The sequence below is a fragment of the Neomonachus schauinslandi genome, chromosome 4 (genome assembly GCF_002201575.2).
Source record: "Neomonachus schauinslandi chromosome 4, ASM220157v2, whole genome shotgun sequence".
NCBI classification, from domain to species: Eukaryota; Metazoa; Chordata; class Mammalia; order Carnivora; family Phocidae; genus Neomonachus; species Neomonachus schauinslandi.
The window spans coordinates 70,967,793-70,993,746 of NC_058406.1; the positions used below are offsets into that span (position 1 = coordinate 70,967,793).

At 40.0% G+C, this 25,954-nt stretch overlaps 1 protein-coding gene across 1 annotated transcript in view; it reads left to right on the forward strand.

Annotated features, from left to right (window-relative positions):
• LOC110580648 (poly(rC)-binding protein 2-like) overlaps positions 1-23,458 on the forward strand; it is a 95,244-nt gene extending 71,786 nt beyond the window's left edge. Inside the window, 2 exon segments of the mRNA XM_044914337.1 lie at positions 22,164-22,376; positions 22,378-23,458. Of these exon segments, the coding sequence (XP_044770272.1) occupies positions 22,164-22,376; positions 22,378-23,458 (1,294 nt within the window).
• The last annotated feature ends 2,496 nt before the right edge of the window (positions 23,459-25,954 follow it).

Below are 25,954 nucleotides of genomic sequence, written 5' to 3' on the forward strand. Positions count from 1 at the left end.
ACCCAGGCCTCCGCCGGGCCAGGGAGGCTGAGGTCGCTGGGTAGTGTCAGAAACTGGAGGCCTGCGTTGCCAGGGCATAGGGGACAGATTGGCCGAGAACTTGTCACAGGGAGGTGGCAGGAGGAAAGAGCTGAGGCTCCAAGCTCCCAGCACAAAATCTACTGTCCCAAAGTAAAACACAAATTTAACTTAAGAATTTCAAGGTGGCAACCTCAGAGCGCTAAACTCCAAGAATGGTGCCCTTCCCAGCGTGGGATCTTGAATGGCTTCACAAGTTACATGTTCATGAAGCTGGTCCTAAGTGGAGAGAAAGGGTGGAAGGCTTTCATTTTATGCCTTTGGATTGTAGCAAAGGTATCAAGGTTTTTCATCATCAGTTTCCTGCAAAAATGTCAGGAGGAGACTGTGAGGTTCTTAGCCATGCAGAAGCTGTGTGATTTTGGAAATTGGGAGTTGCTCCTAGAAGCTCAGCATAGAGCCTGCTCTTATAGCCTTTCCAATAATTTTGTAGAGCATCTAATAGCTAGCAATAATTCCCATAGCCCAACAGAAGGGTTCTGTCACAAACAACAGAAACCGCAAGGGATACAGTAGTAGAATTCTGTCTGGAGAAGCATGAAATAGGAAGATTCCAGGAGTAAACTGACTGTAGTGGTGGCCAATGTTCAGACACAAAAGAAAGCATTTAATACAGAAGATGTCATTCAGTGCTAGAAGAAGAACTAATTACACTAAAGGAGAGGCTTCACAAAAATGAAATAGCTGTGTCATTCTTCACTCCTCTTTACAGCATGAGTTGGAGAGGATAGTTGAAACGGGGCAGGGATTAAGTTCGAGAGTAGAGAACAGATGTAAATTATGTTCTTGCTTAGAAAAAGTAGGAATTGTCCCCATGATATAGTAGGAAAAACATGAGCTTTGGATTTAAGTAGATTTACTTGCTGTGTTACGTTACGTTGGGTAAGTAAATTAATTCTCCAAGTCTCAGATTCTTCATACTATACTTCCAGGGCAGTTAGAGATAATACCTAAGAGGAACCTAGAATAATATCTAATACACAGTAGATACTCAAGAATTGCTGTTATTATGATAATAAAATGAAATTGTGTATAGGAAGAGGCTTAGGAATATGTGGATGGCTTTCCCAGGTCACCCCTACAGCTGGCTTCATCACTCAAAGCAACACCACCCCAGTTATCTATTGGATTCCTTGGCATCCATCTCCTATCCTCCCATCTATCCAGCTACCAATCCAGTCCACACACTCATCCACCCTCTCAGCCGCCCATCTATCCTCTCTCCCTTCTAAAACTGGAACTGTCATAAAAGTTGGAATTCAATATTCAGAAGCCTCAAGATTGCTTAGTAGCCATCTATCACAGCAAGCCATGAATTACAGGTGGGATTTACTCCAAAATAAAATTAGCTTAAAATCCATATACAACTTTATCCTCAGAAAGTTGCATCAACTTTATAGCAATCCCAGGGACGCTAAAAATTTCTGTGTTTGATGGGTGATGGGTCTTCATGTCAGCTCCATCCTCTGTATTGAATATTGATGAGCCTTTGCATTTCCTCATCTTAGAATGTCTTTCCCTGGTTGATTTGATAAATTTAAGGCCCATTTCATATTTCTGCTCCTTTTGAATCTTCCAGCACTCCCAGCAACTGATCACTCCCTCCTCATTACCAACATTGTATCTTGTGCACAACTCTGCATAGCACTTCTTATAATAAATTACAAATATATGTTTATACAGCCATATATTTGAGATCCTTGTTTATATTTTTAAAAATCTGGGGCACCTGAGTGGCTCAGTCAGTTAAGCGGTTGCCTTCAGCTTAGGTCATGATCCCAGGGTCCTGGGATGGAGCCCTGTGTAGGGCTCCCTGCTCAGCAGAGAGCCTGCTTCTCCCTCTCCCTCTGCCTGCTGCTCTGCCTACTTGTGCTCTCTATCTCTCTGTCAAATAAATAAAAACCTTAAAAAAAAATTTTAAACTCTAACACCTAGCTCAGCTGGACACCTAGGGGTGCTTGGTACATGCTGAATTAATCTAGAGCCTTAACAGCAAGCCCAAGCCCTTCACTCCCGACTCCATCCCATATCAGCTCAGTCTAGGTTCCCCTCTTCAGTTATGATCAGCAGCTCCATCCATCCTTGCCTTTTTTTTACCAGAGTTGTGAACCCAGCTCATTGTGTGGGAAAGCAGCACCCCACCCAAATCTCATCCATCCATTCCCATGCTCCTGTTCTGTCCTGTACCCTCTCAGATGCATCCTAGAATTTAAAGAGGAAGATAAGGAGGCAAAAGAAAAAACAAAAGAGAGGGTTTCAGGAGGAACAGCATGATCAACAATGACAAATGTAACACGAGGTAAGAGAGAGACTGAAGTGTCAAATGTATTGAGCCTTACCATGCTCCAGTCTCAAGCAAGATGTAAAGAGTAGACAAACCAACAAGGCAGATGAGTCTCTTGCCGTTTTGGACCTTGCATCCTACCATGCTGCACGCAATAAGTGAACAAATAAACAATGTAATCACTGCTCATAAGTGTGACAAAGGAAAAAAATAGGAAGATAAGACAATTACGTTGCCTATGATAGTAAACAGTTACTTATAATAATCCTAAATTATTGCTGTATGTCAAGTCTTGTTCTAAATACTACATGTGCATCTTATTTAATCCTTACAGCAACCCTAGGAGATATGTACAATTATATCCTTAATTATAGATGAGAAACTGAACCGCAGAGAGGGTAAGTGATATTCTCAAGGTCACACGCCAATGTATGTTCCAGAAAAAGCCTCTCTGGGAATGGATATCTCTGCCAAGATCTGAGGGATGCTAACAGACCAGCCAGGGAGAGAATCCCAGGCTATGAGAAGAACAAGTACAAAAGCCTGGAATTGGGCAAGGGATTGGGGGATTTGATGAGAGAGGAGACCAGTGGGACTGGATGACCAGGATTGAGATGAGACTGACAGGGAGCAGGGGCTGATCACTTGGCTGGCACACTGCATGAGGAGGTTGCTGGTGAAGCTGGAGTGACTTGAGCAGTTGCAAAATGGAGTTGTGGGGGTAGGAGGTAGGGTTAGTGGGTTGAGGAGAGAATGGGAGGTGTAGAAGTGGAGCCAAACATTCAGAACTACTTTAAGAAGCCCTGCTTTAGAAAGAGGAGAAAGGATGGCAGAGAGAGGCAAGATGTGGGGTTGAATGAGAAGTTTAGGACATAGGAGAGATGACTTTCTGAGTCAGGTCTGAATATGCACTGAGGGGCTCAGAGTCAGTGCACGGTGGAGAGATTAGAGTCAGACTGGGGAAGGTCAGAGATTCCAGTGTGACTGGAGTGATGGAAGGAAGGAGGAGTTGAACGCTCATAAGCTCATAACTGAGATGGAAAAAAGCTGGAGAGCTAGCATCTCCTTCTTCTGTTCTGTCTGTGAAGTAGGTTCCCCACATGCTGTGTTCCATTCACCTGATTGAATACTCATGGCCAAATTTTACTAGAATTAAGGCTGAGACTCTTACTCCTCTAGGACCTTGTCCTTGTCCTGTCTGCCCATTCCCAGTTCAGGCTCTTTCTGTGGATTACTGCTCCTGGCTCCTTCTCTGCTGACCAAAAGGGGTTCAGTACAACAAAGTGCTTTGTGCCTGTTTTCCTGGGAATACCTAAAGTCTTAGAATGGCAGTAATATACGCTCAAAAATTAAAAGTAATACATGAGAATTGTTCTCTTTATCAAGGTACCTTGTGACAAATGGCTCAGTATGTGTGTAAACCTCATACCATGAGACGATGCCAAAGGAATTCCAGAGCTCCGTTATCAAGGAAAACATTTCTGCATTGGGTGGAGTGAAATCTTACGAACAGTCCCCGCTGGAAGCACTGATTTTGTCAACCCAAATTGAATGGGATCATAGATTCGGACAGATAGAAAGTTCCATTGGTGCAAGACATTAGTAAACATGTTCAATAAAGCTCTTATGAGGAAATGACATGTTCATTCCAAAACACCTACCCACAGCATTTTCATCTCCTTTGAGAAAATTGTAATGGTTGTGTTTCTCTCCATTAATCATAAAGATAATTAGGACAATCCATGTAGAAAAGGATGGGTTACTTGCATTACTCAAGATGAGTTTTACGTTAACAATTTACTCGTTTTGAGAAGTAAATTCTTTCTTCCTATGAAAAGGCTGAAATTGTTGACATAACAATTATAAAACTTTCTCAAATTTTCAGGTGTAAGATCAGTAATGTCTGAGCATCTGATGTATTAAATGGTGATTATAGTTGCTAACGTGGCATCATATAGCTGAAATTTGCTAAGAGAATAGAACTTAAGTGTTTTCACGTGCACAAAAAAGATAAATATGTGAGGTGATGGATGTGTTAACTAGAGAGGAATCCTTCCACAATGTATACATATATCAAATCATGCAGTACACTTTACATATCTTACAATTTTGTCAATTATAGCTCAATAAAACTAAAAAAAGAAAATAGTAAAATGATTTGTATGCATCTTTGCTTCTCCCCTACCCACCCACCATTTTTTTCCCCTCAAAACCTAAGCTCTGTTGGGCAGGAAAGACTACACACTCTGAATTATTTTAAAAAAAATTAAAAAGATTGTTATGTTCAGAAAAATTTTAGAATTAAGTATGCTGTACTATATTATCTAAAAAATCATATAGATGAATTATAGTATTTTTTCTGAATGTCTAAAAACTATTTGAAACTAAATATCCTAGATTTAATCTAGATATCTGTTTATTTTTCAGTTACATGAAATAACAAAGACTTTACCCTATTAGTAGTCTGAAATATGAACAGACTATCTGAGGACTGGGCCAAACAATCACCAAGAAAGTATATGAAAAGTTTAAAAAAAAAAAAAAGCAGTAAGAAGATCCAACAAAACAGGTCACATTATTAGTTTGATCCATGTTTCTCATGGTGAGATGCGTAAAGCCCTAAGTTACCTGAGAGTTTTATGTCACCAAACATTAAATTGATTCCGTTTCCAGATTTTTGTATTATGATTGAATCTAAGAGAAGAAAGATGGTAACTACTAAGTGCTAGGTTTTATAATGTTTTACTATTACAGAGAAAAAAATAGGAGTTGGATTTAGATAAGTTCTGGGTATTGTTAAAAGATAAACTGAGGCATATTAAAAATGCTAAGAATTTATTTTAAAAAAAAAAAGAATTTATTTGAACAAAAATTTATTCTAATTGGGTAGCACCAAACTGGAAATGATTAGCAGGAGTTCTCCCCTGACAGGAGCTATGGGCAAGACTTTAATAGTGAAGAGGTAGAAGGAAAGCAAGGAAATTATTTGACTGGCTCTAGCTGAAGCATTGCTTTATTTGGAAAAGCCTAGCTGGTTGTTTGTGATTGGTTGTCTTCAGGTTTTGATTTCTTAACCTTGAGGCATTTCTAGGCTTAAGTTTTAATTTGCTTACACCAGGCTGCTAAGGTATTTGAACCAGCTCAGTCTAATTGCCCCCTTGTTTAATTAATTTAACAATATATATTTTTAGTTAGAACTTATCAGTTAATTTGAGATAAGAATGGAAACTAATTAGGGTATGGAGACAACACTATACATGACTAATTTTTAAGAAATGAAAAAAAAAATCTAATTTAGGAGATCCTGTAATAGATTCCCTACTGGATTGAGTTAAGCTGACTGAGCATTACTCTGCTTTCAGAAACTTTTGTTTGCCTATGGTTTTTCAGATAAAATGACCAAAAAAATGCATTATTACTTCCAATGCAAATGTATTCATTAGGACACTAACTTCAGCTGCAAGCGGCAACAACAACAACAACAACTGAAAGTGGATTGAATAATTAAGGGGCTAATTCTTTCATGTAATAAAATGTCCAGCGTAACGCTGTCAAGAGCTGGAGCTCCATATCACCGAAAACCCAGTCAGTCCTGTCCTTCTGCTCCACCACACCTGGCGTGTGGCTTTTGCCCACATGGTCACGAGGTGGCTGCTGTACCCCCTCAAGCCTCACCTCCCGTCAGGGCCACGGCAGCGTACTTTATCCCCCTGAAAAAGCTGTTTCAAAGTTTCATATAATGACTTACATATTACTGGCTAGAATTGGGTCGCATGGTCACCTCTAGTGGAAAGACTGTTAGAAAGGTGAGTATTTTAGGGGTTCCCAGAGGGCTCAGTTGGTTAAATGTTCAACTTTTGGTTTTGGCTCAGGTCATGATCTCATGGGTCGGGAGATCAAGCCCCATGATGGGCTCCACGCTCTCTCTCAAATAAATAAATCAATCATAAAAAAAAAAGGTGAGGGTGCCTGGGTGGCTCAGTCGTTAAGCGTCTGCCTTCGGCTCAGGTCATGGTCCCAGGGTCCTGGGATCGAGCCCCGCATCGGGCTCCCTGCTCGGCGGGAAGGCTGCTTCTCCCTCTGCCACTCCCCCTGCTTGTGTTCCCTCTCTCACTGTGTCTCTCTCTGTCAAATAAATAAATAAAATCTTAAAAAAAAAGGTGATTATTTTAGCTTTCAAGCCATTATGTAGAAAGGCAAGAATGCAAGAGTGCGAATGGCTTTTAAGCCACCCTGTCTGCATCTGTAACTTTGTAAAAAATATTAATAGGCCATCCAAATAATTTTCTAAATCACAGAAAGAGTGCATTTCCTAAGCAAATACTGACTTTCATAGTATTATTGGTTGGCACTACAAGGCAGATCTTACTGATTTGGTGAATCAATGCAAAAGTCATTTACTTAGCAGTGAGAGGTTTTTCAATGTGCTATGCTCCTGTTATGATTTGACTTTCAGCTGACCTCAATTTTTCAAATGCTTTTATTTAAACTCTGGACACTTCTAGACACTCAAACTTCAAGATAACATAGCTCTCAGCCCCACTTCCCTTCCCAAGCTATATCAGGCAAAAAAAAAGCAAACACAGGGGCTACAGTTTGTCTAAGTATCAGCTATTGAGGGAAGCAAGGTGTTAAATGGTCTCACTTACATAATGATTCTATATATTAGAACCAGCTAGGAAACTTTTAAGAAACTCTGATAAATTGATTTTTAAGAGCTCCGTAGATAATTATGATGTTCAGCTAGTGCTGAGAACTACGGAATTAGAAAGAAGGAAAAAACTAGAAATAGCATGGAAAACCGTGAGCAAGTTATTGAACCTCTTTAAGCTCAGTTTTTTCATCTATTAAATGAGTTAATCTATATAAACATTTAGTTTGGTGCATGGTAAACAATAAATATTAGTTATTGTTTTGCTGGTGTTAATATATTTTTGAAAAAAAAATTTGTGAGCAAATGGAATTTCTCCAAGGCAAGCAATAAACTATAAGAGCAGAGATCTTAAAGGTAGCAAAACTGGGTATTTAAATCCCAGCTTGGCCACTTACTAGTTAATTTGACATTGAGCTGGGAAGCCATTTGATCTCAAGTTTTGTCCTCTATTAAATATGAATAATACCTATTTCTCAGGTTATGAAGATTGGAAGATACTATGTATGCTAAAGTATAATTTTCAGAAAAGTAAAATCATGACTCCTACACAAATATAAAACGGACATGTACCAAAGATTTTACTCAACTCTTTAATTACTGAGGGAACTGATACGATGGTAAGATGTGTTCAAATGAGAATTTGACTTACAAAGCTTTACAATCTCCAGTCAAAATTCATTTGCATTGGTATGAACTGGAATTATTTGCGTTGCTATTTGTTTTTTACAATTTGACAGCTATCCTTACAGAGTTGTAAAATAATCTAGTCAAAAGAAAGTCAATTAAAGGTGCAAATTCCTGCAGGGGGGCGGAGCAAGATGGCGGAGGAGTAGGAGACCTGGATTTCGTCTCCTCTCAGGAATTCAGCTAGATAGGAATCAAACCATTCTGAACACCTACGAACTCAACAGATTGAAGAAAAGAATAGCAAAAACTCTCTGAACAGAAAAGCAACCACTTTCTGGAAGGTAGGACGTGCAGAGTAGTGAATCCGAGGCAATATTCGGGAGGATAGACGGCGGGGGAGGGGCCTCCGTCGGCCGCTACCAGCAAGTGATAGAGCCGCGGAGCACAAAATTGGAACTTTTAGAACTCTGCTCCGCTGAGGGACGTCGCTCCAGTGGCTAAGCGGGGGGTGGAACCCTTGCGGGACAGTGTGGTCTCAGGACCCTTGGGGTCACAGAAAGACCGGGGGTGCCTGAGTGTGGCAGAGCTCCCAGGTAACGGAGCAGGGAAGCCGGCTGCAGAGGCGGAGCCCAGACGCGGGCTCTCAGCTCGGGGTTGCCATAAACCGTGATCGGCGGCACAGTCGGGCCACTGCTCCTCCAGCAGGGACCCAACAAGCGGCAGATCCGGGGAGACTCACCTTCCTCCCCCGGGAGGAGCTGCGCGGGAGTGCACCGCAGGGATCTGCTGGGTTTGGAGACTCCACACGGGGTCGGGTGCCAGAGATTTCTATCTCTACGCGCGGTCACAGGCCGGGTGGGCATGGAGTGTGGCCAGAGATCAGGGAGACTGGGGAGACGGGAGTGACTGATGGCTTTTCTCCGGGGGCTCACTGAGGAGCGGGGCCCCGAGTTCTCAGCTCCTCCGGGGCGGAGATTGGGAGGCCGCCATTTTCACTCTCCGCCTCCAAAGCTGTACTGAAAGCTTGCAGGGAACAAAAGCTCCGGAGAGCAACCCCAGCAGATTACTTAGCCTGGACCGGGCAAGGGCGGGGCACTTGCGCCTGCAGCAAAGACATTTGGAAACCACGGCAACAGGCCCCTTCCCCAGAAGATCAGCGAGAACAGCCAGCCAAGACCAAGTTTACCGATCAATGAGAACAGCAGAACTCGGATGCCTGGGTGGCTCAGTTGGTTAAGCGACTGCCTTCGGCTCAGGTCATGATCCTGGAGTCCCGGGATCGAGTCCCACATCGGGCTCCCTACTCGGCAGGGAGTCTGCTTCTCCCTCTGACCCTCCTCCCTCTCATGCTCTCTGTCTCTCATTAAAAAAAAAAAAAGAGAGAGAGAATGGCAGAACTCCAGTGCTAGGGGAATACTACACATAGAATTCATGGCTTTTTTACCATGATTCTTTAGTAGTTCAAAGTTAATTTTTTTTTAACTGTCTTTTTTTTTTTTAATTTTTCTTTTTCCCTTTTTCAACCAACATCTTATCAATCCCTTTTTTAAAAAAACATTTTTATTTTTCATTTTTAGAGTCATATTCTATCCCTTCATAGTAGTTACCCGTATTTTTGGCATATATATATAAGTTGTTCTCTCTTTAAAATTTTGAGATAGTTTCTTCTAACAGATCAAAATATACCCTAAATCTCTTATATGGTTTTTTCTACTCCCCTGCCTGATCACATTCTCTCCCTTTTTTTTTCTTTTTTCTTTTTTTAAATCCTCTTCTTTCTTTTGTCAAACAACTTCTTATCAATTCCTTTTATAAAATTTTTTATAATTTCCATCTTTACAGTCATATTCCATACCTTCATCATATCAACCCTTATTTTTGTACATATATAAGTTTTTCTTTCTTTAAAATTTTGGGAGGCACTTTCTTCTAACAGACCAAAATACACCCCAAATCTAGTGTGTGGCACTGATCTATATACCAGCCTGATCATATTTGATCACATTCTGTTTTTTGTTGTTGTTGTTGTTTTGTTTTGTTTGTTTTTGTTTGTTTTTATCTTTATCTTTTTCTTTTGCTTTTTTTTCTTTTTCTTTTTTCTCTCTTTCCCTTTCTTTTCCCACTGCTTCAGGTCTTTTCTGATTTGTTTAGAGTATATTTTCTGGGGACATTGTTACTCTGCTAGCATTTTGTTCTCTCATTAATCTATTCTCCTCTGCACAAAATGACAAGATGGAAAAAATCACCTCAACAAAAAGAACAAGAGGTAGTACCGACTGCCAGGGACCTATTCAATACGGACATTAGTACGATGTCAGATCTAGAGTTCAGAATCATCACTTTAAAGATACTAGCTGGGCTTGAAAAAAATATGGAAGTTATTAGAGAAACCCTTTCTGGAGAAGTAAAAGAACTAAAATCCAACCAAGTAGAAATCAAAAAGGCTATTAATGAGGTGCAATCAAATATGGGGGCGCTAACTGCTAGGATAAATGAGGCAGAAGAGAGAATCAGTGATATAGAAGACCAAATGATGGAAAATAAAGAAGCTGAGAAAAAGAGAGATAAACAACTACTGGATCATGAGGGCAGAATTCGAGAGATAAGCGATACCATAAGACGAAACAACATTAGAATAATTGGGATCCCAGAAGAAGAAGAAAGAGAGAAGGGGGCAGAAGGTATAATGGAGCAAATTATAGCAGAGAACTTCTCTAATTTGGGGAAGGAAACAGGCATCAAAATCCAGGAAGCACAGAGAACCCCTCTCAAAATCAATAAAAATAGGTCAACACCCCAACATCTAATAGTAAAACTTACGAGTCTCATAGACAAAGAGAAAATCCTGAAAGCAGCTTGGGAGAAGAGATGTGTAACCTACAATGGTAGAAACATTAGATTGGCAACAGACCTATCCACAGAGACCTGGCAGGCCAGAAAGGATGGCAGGATATATTCAGAGCACTAAATGAGAAAAATATGCAGCCAAGAATACTCTATCCAGCTAGGCTGTCATTGAAAATTGAAGGAGAGATAAAAAGCTTCCAGGTCAAACAAAAACTAAAGGAATTTGCAAACACAAAACCAGCCCTACAAGAAATCTTGAAAGGGGTCCTCTAAGCAAAAAGAGAGCCTAAAAGCAACATAGACCAGAAAGGAACACAGACAATATACGGTAACAGTCACCTTACAGGCAATACAATGGCACTAAATTCCTATCTTTCAATAGTTACCCTGAATGTAAATGGGCCACATGCCCCAATCAAAAGACACAGGCTATCAGACTGGATTAAAAAACAAGACCCATTGATATGCTGTCTGCAAGAGACTCATTTTAGACCCAAAGACAGCCCCAGATTGAAAGTGAGGGGGTGGAAAACCATTTACCATGTTAATGGACACCAAACGAAAGCTGGGGTGGCAATCCTTATATCAGACAAATTAGATTTTAAACCAAAGACTGTAGTAAGAGATGAGGAAGGACACTATATCCTACTTAAAGGGTCTATCCAATAAGAAGATCTAACAATTGCAAATATCTATGCCCCTAACATGGGAGCAGCCAATTATATAAGCCAATTAATAACAAAAGCAAAGAAACACATCGACAACAATACAATAATAGTGGGGGACTTTAACACCCCCCTCACTGAAATGGACAGATCGTCTAAGCAAAAGATCAACAAGGAAATAAAGACTTTAAATGACACACTGGACCAAATGGACTTCACAGACATATTCAGAACATTCTATCCCAAAGCAACGGAATACACATTCTTCTCTAGTCCCCATGGAACATTCTCCAGAATAGATCACATCCTAGGTCACAAATCAGGTCTCAACTGGTACCAAAAGATTGGGATCATTCCCTGCCTATTTTCAGACCACAATGCTTTGAACCTAGAACTCAATCACAAGAGGAAAGTCGGAAAGAACTCAAATACATGGAGGCTAAAGAGCATCCTACTGAAGAATGAATGGGTCAACCAGGAAATTAAAGAAGAATTTAAAAAATTCATGGAAACCAATGAAAATGAAAACACAACTATTCAAAATCTTTGGGATGCAGCAAAGGCAGTCCCAAGAGGAAAATATATAGCAATACAAGCCTTTCTCAAGAAACAAGAAAGGTCTCAAGTAACAACCTAACCCTACACCTAAAGGAGCTGGAGAAAGAACAGCAAATAAAGCCTAAACCCAGCAGGAGCAGAGAAATAATAAAGATCAGAGCAGAAATCAATGAAATAGAAACCAAAAGAACAGTAGAACAGATCAACGAAACTAGGAGCTGGTTCTTTGAAAGAATTAACAAGATTGATAAACCCCTGGCCAGACTTATCAAAAAGAAAAGAGAACTGACCCAAATCAACAAAATCATGAATGAAAGAGGAGAGATCACAACCAACACCAAAGAAATACAAACAATTATAAGAACATATTAGGAGCAACTCTATGCCAGCAAATTAGGTAACCTGGAAGAAATGGATGCATTCCTAGAGATGTATCAACTACCAAAACTGAACCAGGAAGAAATAGAAAACCTGAACAGACCTATAACCACTAAGGAAATTGAAGCAGTCATCAAAAATCTCCCAAAAAACAAAAGCCCAGGGCCAGATGGCTTCCCAGGGGAATTCTACCAAACATTTAAAGAAGAATTAATACCTATTCTTCTGAAACTGTTCCAAAAAATAGAAGTGGAAGGAAAACTTCCAAATTCATTTTATGAGGCCAGCATTACCTTGATCCCCAAACCAGACAAAGACCCCATCAAAAAGGAGAATTACAGACCAATATCCCTGATGAACATGGATGCAAAAATTCTCACCAAAATACTAGCCAAAAGGATCCAACAGTACATTAAAAGGATTATTCACCAGGACCAAGTGGGATTTATCCCTGGGCTGCAAGGTTGGTTCAACATCCGCAAATCAATCAATGTGATACAATACATTAACAAAAGAAAGAACAAGAATCATATGATCCTCTCAATAGATGCAGAAAAAGCTTTTGACAAAGTACAGCATCCTTTCTTGATCAAAACTCTTCAGAGTATAGGCATAGAGGGTACATACCTCAATATCATAAAAGCCATCTATGAAAAACCTACAGCAAATATCATTCTCAATGGGAAAAACTGAGAGCTTTCCCCCTAAGGTCAGGAACGCGGCAGGGATGTCCACTATCACCACTGCTATTCAACATAGTATTAGAAGTCCTAGCCACAGCAATCAGGCAACAAAAAGAAATAAAAGGCATCCAAATTGGCAAAGAAGAAGTCAAACTCTCACTCTTTGCAGATGATATGATACTTTATGTGGAAAACCCCAAAGACTCCACCCCAAAACTGCTAGAACTCATACAGGAATTCAGTAAAGTGGCAGGATATAAAATCAATGCACAGAAATCAGTTGCATTTCTCTACACCAACAACAAGACAGAAGAAAGAGAAATTAAGGAGTCGATCCCATTTACAACTGCACCCAAAACCATAAGATACCTAGGAATAAATCTAACCAAAGAGACAAAGGATCTGTACTCAGAAAACTATAAAATACTCATGAAAGAAATTGAGGAAGACACAAAGAAATGGAAAAATGTTCCATGCTCATGGATTGGAAGAAAAAATATTGTGAAGATGTCAGTGCTACCTACAGCAATCTACACATTCAATGCAATCCCCATCAAAATACCATCCACTTTTTTCAAAGAAATGGAACAAATAATCCTAAAATTTGTATGGAACCAGAAAAGACCCCGCATAGCCAGAGGAATGTTGAAAAAGAAAAGCAAAGCCGGCGGCATCACAATTCCGGACTTCCAGCTCTATTACAAAGCTGTCATCATCAAGACAGTATGGTACTGGCACAAAAACAGACACATAGATCAATGGAACAGAATAGAGAGCCCAGAAATGGACCCTCAACTCTATGGTCAACTCATCTTTGACAAAGCAGGAAAGAATGTCCAATGGAGAAAAGACAGTCTCTTCAACAAATGGTGTTGGGAAAATTGGATAGCCACATGCAGAAGAATGAAACTGGACCATTTCCTTACACCACACACAAAAATAGACTCCAAATGGTTGAAAGACCTCAATGTGAGACAGGAGTCCATCAAAATCCTAAAGGAGAACACAGGCAGCAACCTCTTTGACCTCAGCCAAAGCAACTTCTTCCTAGAAACATCGCCAAAGGCAAGGGAAGCAAGGGCAAAAATGAACTATTGGGACTTCATCAAGATAAAAAGCTTTTGCAAAGCAAAGGAAACAGTCAACAAAACCAAAAGACAACCGACAGAATGGGAGAAGATATTTGCAAATGACATATCAGATAAAGGGCTAGTATCCAAAATCTATGAAGAACTCATCAAACTCAACACCCAAAGAACAAAGAATCCAATCAAGAAATGGGCAGAAGACATGAACAGACATTTTTCCAAAGAAGACATCCAAATGGCCAACAGACACATGAAAAAGTGCTCAACATCGCTCAGCATCAGGGAAATCCAAATCAAAACCTCAGTGAGATACCACCTCACACCAGTCAGAATGGCTAAAATTAACAAGTCAGGAAATGACAGATGTTGGTGGGGATGCGGAGAAAGGGGAACCCCCCTACACTGCTGGTGGGAATGCAAGCTGGTGCAGCCACTGTGGAAAACAGTATGGAGGTTCCTCAAAAAGTTGAAAATAGAGCTACCATATGATCCAGCAATTGCACTACTGGGTATTTACCCCAAAGATACAAAAGTAGGGATCCAAAAGGGTACGTGCACCCCAATGTTTATAGCAGCAATGTCCACAATAGCCAAACTATGGAAAGAGCCAAGATGTCCATCGACAGATGAATGGATAAAGAAGATGTGGTATATATATACAATGGAATATTATGCAGCCATCAAAAGGAATGAGATCTTGCCATTTGCAACGACGTGGATGGAACTGGAGGGTGTTATGCTGAGCGAAATAAGTCAAACAGAGAAAGACATGTATCATATGACCTCACTGATATGAGGAATTCTTAATTGCAGGAAAAAAACTGAGGGTTGCTGGAGTGGGGGGTGGGGTGGGAGGGATGGGGTGACTGGGTGATAGACACTAGGGAGGGTATGTGCTCTGGTAAGCGCTGTGAATTTTGCAAGACTGTTGAATCTCAGATCTGTACCTCTGAAACAAATAATGCAATATATGTTAAGAAAAAAAAAAAGAAGAAGAAGAAGAAGGTAGCAGGAGGGGAAGAAATGAAGGGGGGGAAATCGGAGGGGTAGACGAACCATGAGAGACGATGGACTCTGAAAAACAAACTGAGGGTTCTAGAGGGGAGGGGGGTGGGAGGATGGGTTAGCCTGGTGATGGGTATTGAGGAGGGCACGTTCTGCATGGAGCACTGGGTGTTATGCACAAACAATGAATCATGGAACACTTCATCTAAAACTAATGATGTAATGTATGGGGATTAACATAAGAATAAAAAAAAAAAAGATAGAACTCCCATTGGGGGAAATCAGAGGGAGAGAGGAACCATGAGAAACTATGGAGTATAAGAAACAAACTGAGGGTTCTAGAGGGGAGGGGGTGGGAGGATGGGTTCGCCTGGTGATGGGTATTAAAGAGGGCACGTATTGCATGGAGCACTGGGTGTTATACGCAATGAATCACGGAACACTACATCAAAAACTAATGATGTAATGAATGGTTACTAACATAACATAATAAAATTAAATTTAAAAAAAATGGTGCAAATTCCTGCAATGGGATAATCTGAGGGTCTCCTGGACAATACCCAGCACCCTACCAAAAGCACTCTACTGTAATCTTTGCCCATTTCCAAGTCCTAACACATAGATAAAGCACACAGCAGTGTACCCACCATGTATTAAGTACTGATTAAATGGTGGTTCCAGTTCTCATTATGCTTGGGTAATATGATTATTTACCTAAAAAACCTAGCATATCAACTAAATGTATTAAGACAGATTTGTCATTACTATGACACTAAGCATTCATGCTTTACATTCCTCCCACTACTGTAAACATAGCAATGATAGGTGTTTTTATATAAAGAAAAGTCATAGATTCAAAAGCAGCGTAATAGATAATCTGCAGCAATATGCAGGAGCTGAAGCCTGCAGCCCATAGTTGGACTTGTGTGAGCTGACAGAGCCAGGTGTTCTTATGAAAGCTGGAAGGAAGGACGGTGTTACCCTTTGCCAGCTCAATGACTGAATCTATCTCCACTCACCAAGGGACAGAAGCTGGAGCCACCAGCTAAGACCATGCCTTGCTAGAGATGGTAGAGGCAACCAAAAAACTGATAGACTAGGAGCCTTTGGAGGAGAGGAAGATGGAAACTCCCACACACAATAAGCCTTAAAACTAAAATTTCAAAGAAAATGAGGAAAATTAACACTAAGACAACAAATAAACTTGACCAGAGCAGTAATAATTAATAGAGAATATGATGCAGCCATTAATTGTGGAATATTTAACAACATGGAAAATGTGTTAAGGGAAGGAAAACATGTCAAGGGGAATGTCAATGTTTTTAAGACTGGTCTGCTCGTTGGCCACTAGCCCTCAACTCCTTTTCTACCCTTCTGTTTCTCCCCCATGGCAGGGAGCTAGAAGTCTGCATACTCCAGTCTTTTCCATACTCCCAGAGAGAGATTCTGTCTTGCAGAGAGAATCTGCCAACGGGAGACAATGGCAGAAACTGGGAACGAGGAGGACTGCCCTTCTGGAGGTAGCTCCGACAAACATGGCAGCCTCAGGCAAATCTGAGCCCCCAGCAGGCAACATGGACAATAGGATTCCTGGACCCGTGTAACATTGGTAGGATTTTTTTTTTTTTTAATTTAACTATCATTTTCTTTCCATCCAAGCCAAGAACCTTAGAAAAGCTTCTAAGGACATAGCCAAGGAAGTGTAGGATGGTCGATGCGGTTATTGTAAAGTTAGCCTCTCAGGTATTGTGATTGAAACATAACCCTGATGGCTTGCACGGTGCAATAAAAGGCTTCACCAAAGGTTGCAGAATTGTAGGATGTAATAAGTCTGCCTAGCCTCATTTCCAATGCTGCAGAACTCCCTGCTTCCTATAAATCAGCAGCAGTTGGGCTCCGGCAGCCTCAGGAGCACACAGGCTGTGGGGTCTGGGCAAAGCATCTGCCTTTCTGCTTCTCCCATCTTGGGCATGGTAGTGGCCTCCAGCAGTGACTAATCTTTAGGTAAATACACCTTCCCTTTTTTGGTCCTTCAATCCTTTCAACATATGCGTAACCACTTTTCTGTACTACTTTTGCTCTGTTGGTGGACCTGATGGATAGAGCTGGCTACACCAGCAGAATACAGATCACAGTCAGCATTCTCATATATGCCCCCAAAGCAGAGGAACAATGATACTTAAGGAGCTGTGGATGAAAGCAGGAACTGACTTGTTATGCTAAAAAAGTAAACAACTTACACACTACGAATATACATATCTATAGAAAGGAGGCTGGGTTTTTTTGTTTTTTGTTTGTTGGTTGTTTTTGTTTGTTTTTTTTGGTTAGTAGAATTGCAGGTGATTTTCCTGTGGATGAAAGCAGGAACTGACTTGTTATGCTAAAAAAGTAAGCAACCTACATACTAGGAATGTATATACATATCTATAGAAAGGAGGCTGGGTTGTTTTTTGTTTTTTGTTTGTTTTGGTTTTTTTGGTTTTTTTTTTTGGTTAGTAGAATTGCAGGTGATTTTCCTGCAGGTGATTACCAGTGCTGGAAGCAACCTAATTAGGGTCAAATCCCAGCTCTTCTACCTCCTAGGTGTGTAGCCTTGGGCAGGACTTTAAACCTCTCTGCTTCAATTTCTCTAAATGCCAAGTGGTTGAAATAATATCTCAAGAAGTCATTTGAAGAAAAAAAAGTGAGTTAATGAAGTTAAAGAGCACAGAAAAGAACCTGGTATATAGTATTATATAAGCGGTTTTCAGAAATTAATTTTTAAAATGTTTTAAATTTTCTCATTGTAATAAAGGATATATATTATAATTGACCAGAAAATATGTCATATAAAAAGAAAAATGTGACATTCCATAAAAAAGACAATATAAGTAGTTTTAGAGTTACTGTTAAATTTTTAATCTAATTTTTACAGTGTCACAGGGTTTAGAAGCCACATTCTATTGGTCACACAAACCAACCCTGGGACAGTGTGGGAGGTAACTACACGAGGGTGTGAAGGAGATGGGGATCCTTGTGGGCCACCTTGGAGACTGGCTACCCCAATGTGGACTGTGAAAACCACTATCATGTTTATTGACAAATTAATTTTTTCCCTGAGCCAGTTAGTAATGGATGTGGCTAAGAGTAACAGGAACCCCAGTGAAAGGTGATTTAAATAAGAAGAGGTTTGTTTATTTCATGCCAAAGAAGTCCCAGAGTAGGCAGTCCACAACTAGTATTGTGGTCAAGGATACCTTCAAGGACCCAGGCTGCTTCTCACCTTCAGCTCTACCACTCTCAGTGATGACAACAGCACTTGCAGACCCCCTGGCAGAAAGACACCATGTGGCACCAGTGACCTTCCCCTTACACCTCATTGGTCAGAATCTCAACATGCAACTTTTAGCCGAAAACCAAGCTAGTGAATTGAGGGTTTAGATAGTCCAGTCTCTATAGTAGATGAAGGCAAAGAAAAACAAGGAAAACTGTGTTGATGGAGCCCATATTTCCTAAGCTCAGATTTTGAACGGTGCAGCATTTCCTAAGGTGGATCATGAGGCAGCAAATTACTGGAGCTACGTTATAACATAAAAGAAGTACAGGGATTTACATGTAAGAGGTTCTTATGAACTATTTTTTGAGTTAACATAATATATAGTATTAGGTATTTAGCATCTCTTATAAACATTAACCTTATACAAGCATTTCCTAGAATGACTTTGTATTTTATTTGCATTCACTGGGATAGATTTTCCATTACTAGGAAGTAAAAAGAGTAAAACACCACAATAATTTTATGTAGTTTACTTTCTCTTAATTTCAGGATTTGCGTTACAGGTTTTAATCTGTGCATGAAATGCTAAGCCCAGCTACACTTCAGCTCAATGCTTCTCCTGCCACCCACTGTGCCCCAAACCTTCACCCACTACCCTACAGATCTGTCCTCACATATAAGTTCTTTTTCTATCACTCTTCTTGGTTCAGAATTTTTTTCTTTAAGTAACATAAAAATAAAAAGTGATAGGGCAAATGATTAAACACATTCCCTTTAGAAAAAAAAAAAACTGATGTTATAAGAAACTAACTTTGTAAAGGAGACAACCCAAAAAACAAACTGCATTCTGAAAATACCATGAAATGCCAACATAGCATTTTTGTACTTCAAAAAAAATGTCTTCAACTTTTATGCCAAAATTGACTTGAAAATTGAAGCTGTTAAAAATACACACTTAATTTAGTAGCTTTTAATTCACAGGGCTTTTTCATGGGTGGGGTTACAAAGTGGTGAGTTGAATTTTGCCACAGAGGAATATACTGCCTCTGTACAAGTCAGACTTTTTACTAAGAATAGACTTGTGGGCTGCAGGATAATTAAAAAGTGCTTGGCATAATTGAAGTTCTGGTGAGGAAATGATTAAAGTCATGGCCTTGCATGTTGGGTGTATACAAACTACTTTAAAACTTGGATACTGGAATGTATGGCCGTAAAAGGACTGCATTAAGATGAAAAACAAAATGCCCCTGATAAACCATACTTTCATTTTTAAATAGAACTGAAATCACTAAAATTATATATTGATTTTACATGAATAGTGGAAATTTGCTATACCTATTTGAATATAGAAAAACATCCTTTGAAAAAGAGTAGCTTATGCTTTTACTCAAAACAGACAATGGAAAATAAATTACAGAAAAATGTTTACTTGGCCATTTCAGCATTAACAAACATTTTCAATGTTGTTCAGTATCTCTAGCTTTGTGGGCTACTAAAATTTAAAAGTATTTAAAATCAATTCTTGTTATTTATAAAAGAACCAGATACCATTTCTTCCTTGGACTAAATTATTTAAAGTTAAAGAATTAGGCTTTCTTTTAAAGGTTAAGCATTTTAAATAGGCAACTATTACCAGTGGCTACTCTGGGGAGTGGTATCTGGGGTGAGAAGCAGCTGAAGTAATACTTTTTACATCATATTCCTTTGTACCATTTGAATTTGCTTTTAAATAAACATTAACTTCATAATTAAGTTATTAATGATAAAATTAAGTTGAAAACCTTATTAGATCAAAAATCACTGAAGAAAACGAAAAATAAGTCATGAAAAAAGATTTGTCTTGACTGAAACTTGAAAAGTATCTTCACATAGAATATGAACAACTTTCAAAATAGACCCGACCTAGATCTGGAATTATCATCTTAAGACCAAACAAGAAAACTGAAATGATAACATACTGTTTTGTGTCATAGCGCTCTTTAAAATCTAACTGAAATGGGACTCCTGGGTGGCTCAGTCGGTTAAGTGGCTGACTCTGGCTCAGGTCATGATCCCAGGTCCTGGGATCGAGCCCCACATCGAGCCCCACATGGAGCCCCACATTGGGCTCTTGCTCAGCGGGGAGTCTGCTTCTCCCTCTGCCTGCCACTCCCTGTTTCCCCTGTTTGTGCTCTCTCTCTCTCTCTGAAAAATAAACAAAATCTTTAAAAAAAAATAAAATAAATTCTATCTGAAAAATCAAGAAACCTCATATTCCTTATTAAGTAATAGTTGACCTGTTAACAAAAGAAAAGGCCATCTTCCTCATCTTTTTTATAGTAATTTTGAGGTCTCCTAACATGCTTTAACTACCAGTTTCAGGGTTCCCAGGCTAGGTGTGTACCCCATGAAATAAGATAAAGATAAGAAATAGAAATTTAAATGATTATTTTACACATGGCTATGACATTAATTTTTATTTTAAAGTAATATTTATATTGTACTATTATAAAACCAGCAAACGGCTTTATTTCCAGACTAAATTATCCTAGACAAAATTATCAAGGACTGGGAAAGGGAGAAAGTAGCAAACTCCTATCTCCATGAAAAGGCACTGAAACAAAAATAGTGAAATAGGCACAAATTATCAGGCAAATATGAAGAAAAGGTATCTAGAGGTAGCAATACTTATATAATTCAAGGAAAAAGGCATAAAATAATGAAGTCTACTTAAGTAGTATAATTTGTAATACATAAGTCATCAACTTTGTGACTACCCACAAAAGCTTAAAAGTGAATAGTCTCAGATATCTTCTGAAAGGAGTAGATAATATCCAAGTAATAGCATCAAGGTATGTGGAATAAAAATAATACTTGTAGGAGGAAAAATGGGCAGAAACACACATGCAGTGGGAGACTTTAACATGCATCAGCATTAATATATGACAAAACAGACAAAACAAGGAAATTTACAAAATTTAGAAAAGTGATAATGAATAAATGCAGAAGAATAACAGAATTAGAAAACCACCATTTTAAGATTCCCTAGTGAAATAATGGATCTTGGCAAGGATTATCAATGACTACTTCAACGCATTTGCTAAGTGTTGACATAATTCTTTTTAATTAAAGCATCAGTTTGATATCTTCAGAATCCACTGACTCATTTTAATGTTAATGATAATAGGACAAGCAGACAATACATTACTCCTAATGTGATGCAACTGAAAGTTTACAGTACACCTATGATGTATTCTTGCCAAAAAGATTTAAAACTGAATTCAATCAAGATTTTGAACCTAACTACTGGTTTACATGAAATACAGAAGATGTAGAAACATGTTAAATAATGCCATGAGGATGTAATCAGTCAAATAAAGACTGTAAGAAATTCTGTAGGGCAAATGATCCAATTTATCCCATAAATAAATGTCATGGAAAATAAAGGATGGGCAACTATTAAAGATTCAAGAGACACGTCTACCAAATGCAATATGTGAATTTTTTTGGATCCCGATATGCATAAATTATTTGTAAAAAGACATTTTAAACAAAAATAATGCTTTAAGAAAGTACAATGTTAACTATTAATATTGTTAATTACAATCTTATACTGCCTATTTAAAAAGGCAAGAGTATCAACCGAAATACTAACAGAATTCATTAGGAATGTGACTAAATAGAAGATAAAAGTGATCACTAATAAGGAGCTAACAATTCTTGATCTATACAAAAAAATCCAAAATTCTTGGAAATAATTTTATAATGAAATATGTGAGCTCCCAGACCAGCAGAGGCAGCAGCCGGAGCAGCTGCAGCCTGTGGCCTCCATCCGCCCCGGGGTCGCTTTCCCCCTTCTTCCTCCTCTTCCTCCGCCCACCCAAGGCCTCGCATTCCCCCCCCCCCCCCCCCCCCCCCCCCCCCCACCCAAGGCCTCGCATTCCCACCCCCCCCCCCCCCACCCCCGTTGTTCTGCCCTTCCTCTTCCCGCCCACTCCGTCGCCTCCGCCTGCAGTTTTTGGCTCTCACCCCCACCAGTGACCAGACTTGACCACTTAAAGTCCAGCTCCCCAGAACACTGCTCGACATGGACATCGGTGTGACCGAAGGTGGATTAAATGTCACTCTCACCTCCGGCTACTTATGCATGGAAAGGAAGTTGGCAGTATCATCGGAAAGAAAGGAGAATCCGTTAAGAAGATGCGTGAGGACACTGGTGCTCGTATCAACATCTCAGAAGGGAATTGTCCTGAGAGAATTATCACTTTGGCTGGCCACTAACGCCATCTTCAAAGCCTTCGCTATGATCACTGACAAACTGGAAGAGGCCATCAGCAGCTCTATGACCAGTAGTACAGCTGCCAGTAGAGCCCCAGTTACCCTGAGGCAGGTGGTCCCTGCTAGTCAGTGTGGCTCTCTCATCGGGAAAGGTGGTTGCAAGATCAAAGAAATACGAGAGAGTACAGGGGCTCAGGTCCAGGTGGCAGGGGATATGCTCCCCAACTCAAGTGAGCGGGCCATCACTATTGCTGGCATTCCGCAATCCATCACTGAGTGTGTGAAACAGATCTGCGTGGTCATGCTGGAGTCCCCCCCAAAGGGCGTGACCATCCCGTACCGGCCCAAGCCGAACAGTTCTTCAGTCATCTTTGCAGGTGGTCAAGCGTATACCATTCAAGGACAGTGTGCCGTTCCACAGCCAGATTTGACCAAGCTGCATCAGTTGGCAACGCGACAGTCTCATTTTCCCATGACGCATGGAAACACCAGATTCAGTGGTTTGGATGCATCTGCTCAGACTACTTCTCATGAACTCACCCTTCCAAATGATTTGGTTGGCTGCATAATCGGGCGTCAAGGCGCCAAAATCAATGAGATCCGTCAGATGTCTGGGGCGCAGATGAAAACTGCGAACCCAGTGGAAGGATCTATTGATAGGCAGGTTACCATCACTGGATCTGCTGCCAGTGTTAGCCTGGCTCAATATCTAATCAATGTCAGTTTAGAAAACCCTAAACCCTCCTCCCACGTAGCCTCCCTCACGATCCCTGATCACCTTAGCATCAACCTCTCCCAACTCTCCACCCCTTCTTCTTCTTCTTCTTCCTCCACCACCACCCCCTCGCTCGCCGCAGCGGGGACCTCTGACGCACCCTCCAGCCTCCCCAACCCTCTTCCGACCGCCCCTGGTGTCTCCAGTCTGCTTGGCATGAAACCCATCCCTCTTCTCCTGGCTCTGAATGTTGTGTCTGCTGCTAAGGGTACCAGGGCTTCAGCTACCACCACCACCACCTCTGCCGTGCCATGTGTAACTAACAAACTGAAAGGCGAGAAACAGAGATTCTCCCCCTACTGACTGAATATCTTGAGGCACCCCCTCAAGTACTTCTTGGTTTATTTTGTTTTTCTTTGTTAACATTGGTGAGAACTAAACAATTGTGAGCTTGTGACCGTTTCCTTTTGACTATTTTGGGGCATAACAGGGTGGGGGTGGGGGTAACAGTAACCTGGGGTTAGGGTTAGGCCATTCCATCCGAGTGCCTGTTTCAGAGTCTGACTTGTTGAACTCTTTATCTAGAGCCACATCTTGCTCTTCCTTTTCATTCTGTTACTTTTTTTGGAGCTTTATTCTGCATTGCAATATAACAATGTGTTAGGCTCTGTGTTAATGAATAAAAGCTTCTCCATTTAAATATATATATATATGTGTGTAAGCAGCTGGAAAACTATAAAGCTTATACTGATAGATACAAATGCTTAAATTGAGAACTAGAGTTTAAACACTCTACTTATACTCTTTTCCATTGCCTTAATAATCATTAAACATTAAATGTGCTTTAGCCCATCTTACCATTTATCTTGGTTCTGTACGCTGTTATCAATTTACTAATCAGTAACATATGACAGTTAACTTGATTACTTGTTTATTTTAGTTAAAATGTCTCTACTTGGGAATCTCAAAATCATGAAACGAAATATGGAATGACAGAATGGCCTCATTATTAGCAGTTAGAGAATCATAACCGGATCCTTTTGCCTTTAACAATTGGGGGTTTGCTAATTCATTTATGAACTTTCTAGGATTAGGAAGTGCTGCCGCCTCATAAAGTTTCACTATGGCAGCCACAGGCTTTACCATCTCCGATGGCCTAGTGTCATTAAACAGTTCTGCTGTGTTCCATTTACAAGGCCCCTGTCACCAGCAGCAACCTGATGACCGTAAGCCAGCTTAGGGAATATTGTTGTCCTGGCCATTCCGGTTACCTTAAGCTGTGTATTTACAGTGATTACACTGTCCAATTATAATGTAATCCTAGCAGGAATGAATGCCATAATTATAGGCTATGTTTCTCTCTACATATTTACCATACCATAAAGAATATCACAAAGACTCAACTGAACTCTAATGTGTGAATACATTCTAATAATCTTCCACATCATTCCTCAGCTAAGTATCATAGTAAATTTTCAGCTTATTACTGGTTCAACTATTTATAAATGAAATAAAACATTTGTTTGTGAAGTAGACATAAGTTTACATTTTTTAGAAACCAAGAGATTTTCTGGAACTGCAGAGGATCTGCATTTATCAACTAAAATATGAAGTTATCCACAGACTTAGAATGTAAAAAGTTAATAAAACAACAAATAAGCATAAACTCAACCACACATATCATTTTGTTTCAGTCATTTTCCCATTGCAAATGATAATTTTATCTCAGCTATTTCAAAGCCAAACTACACTGCACCCCAAACAATGGAAATTATGTGTTCCTCTGAATGAGGAAGATTTGTAATAGAAAAAGAACAGAAGAGAAACTGAGGTGGTAAACAGGCTAACTAATTTCTGCTTCCAAATAACAGGCTATTAAGGAGTCTAGATGAGCCATGGAATAGAGACCCAGACTGAGGAAGGGATTCTGGCACACCTACATTATCATCTCAGATCCAAAAGGCATCTAGAGTTAGTACCAGTTCTCCCCCAAAGGGCATGAGAAAATATTCAGAATCTCAGAAAAGAGGAACAAATTTATTAAGGCAAAAGGTCTAAATCAGTGCCACAAATGGGTTACAAATGTGAAAGTACTGATCTTCTCAACTTGTAAAGTGGAGTGATCTGGTCAAGACCTATGTTGGCTAGACCTCTGGGCCAGAAATTTATGGCTATAAGAATCCTCCTCTTATTTACTACAGTTTGACATATATATATATTTATATATAAATAAATAATGTAATAAATATATATATTATTTTCCGTATGTGTCGTGGTTTTAAAAAGGTCAGGAAACTCTGCTGTATGAGAAGGAAATAGGTCTTAATCATCTTTGATGTTCGGCATTTGGCAGCTATGTTTTCTGAGGGGCAGTTGCCAATGGTGGCCATGGCTAGAAGCTGGGAATTCAGGCTTGGCCCCTGGGAGAAGACTGCTTCTGGGGGTCAGAGAAAGCAGAAGAGCTTTTGGTGGTGGGTGGAAAATGGAGGGAAACAACGGAGACTGAAGAGTGGTGAATACACAGTACGTTTCCTCATCAAGCCACTTCCTGAATTCTGAGGCCTGTTTGGGGTAATTTGCTAAAATCTTAACCTGAAAACCTGTGAAGAACAGAGCAGAATTACCTGCAGTCCATCAATGCTTAAGAAGGAAAGACCCTCACACTCTCAGTTCAAATTCCAAAAAAGATAAGCCACTGGAAAAGGGGCGGCCGGAAGGAGACTATGTCTTATCAAAACAGTAATCCAGTCTCCCATTAGCTGATTGCATTAAGGCACTTAATCTGCTTATAGAAAAAAGGTAGACCCTCCCTGGCAAAAAATAAGTCATCTTTACTTTTAATAGAAGGAAATTTGGGGA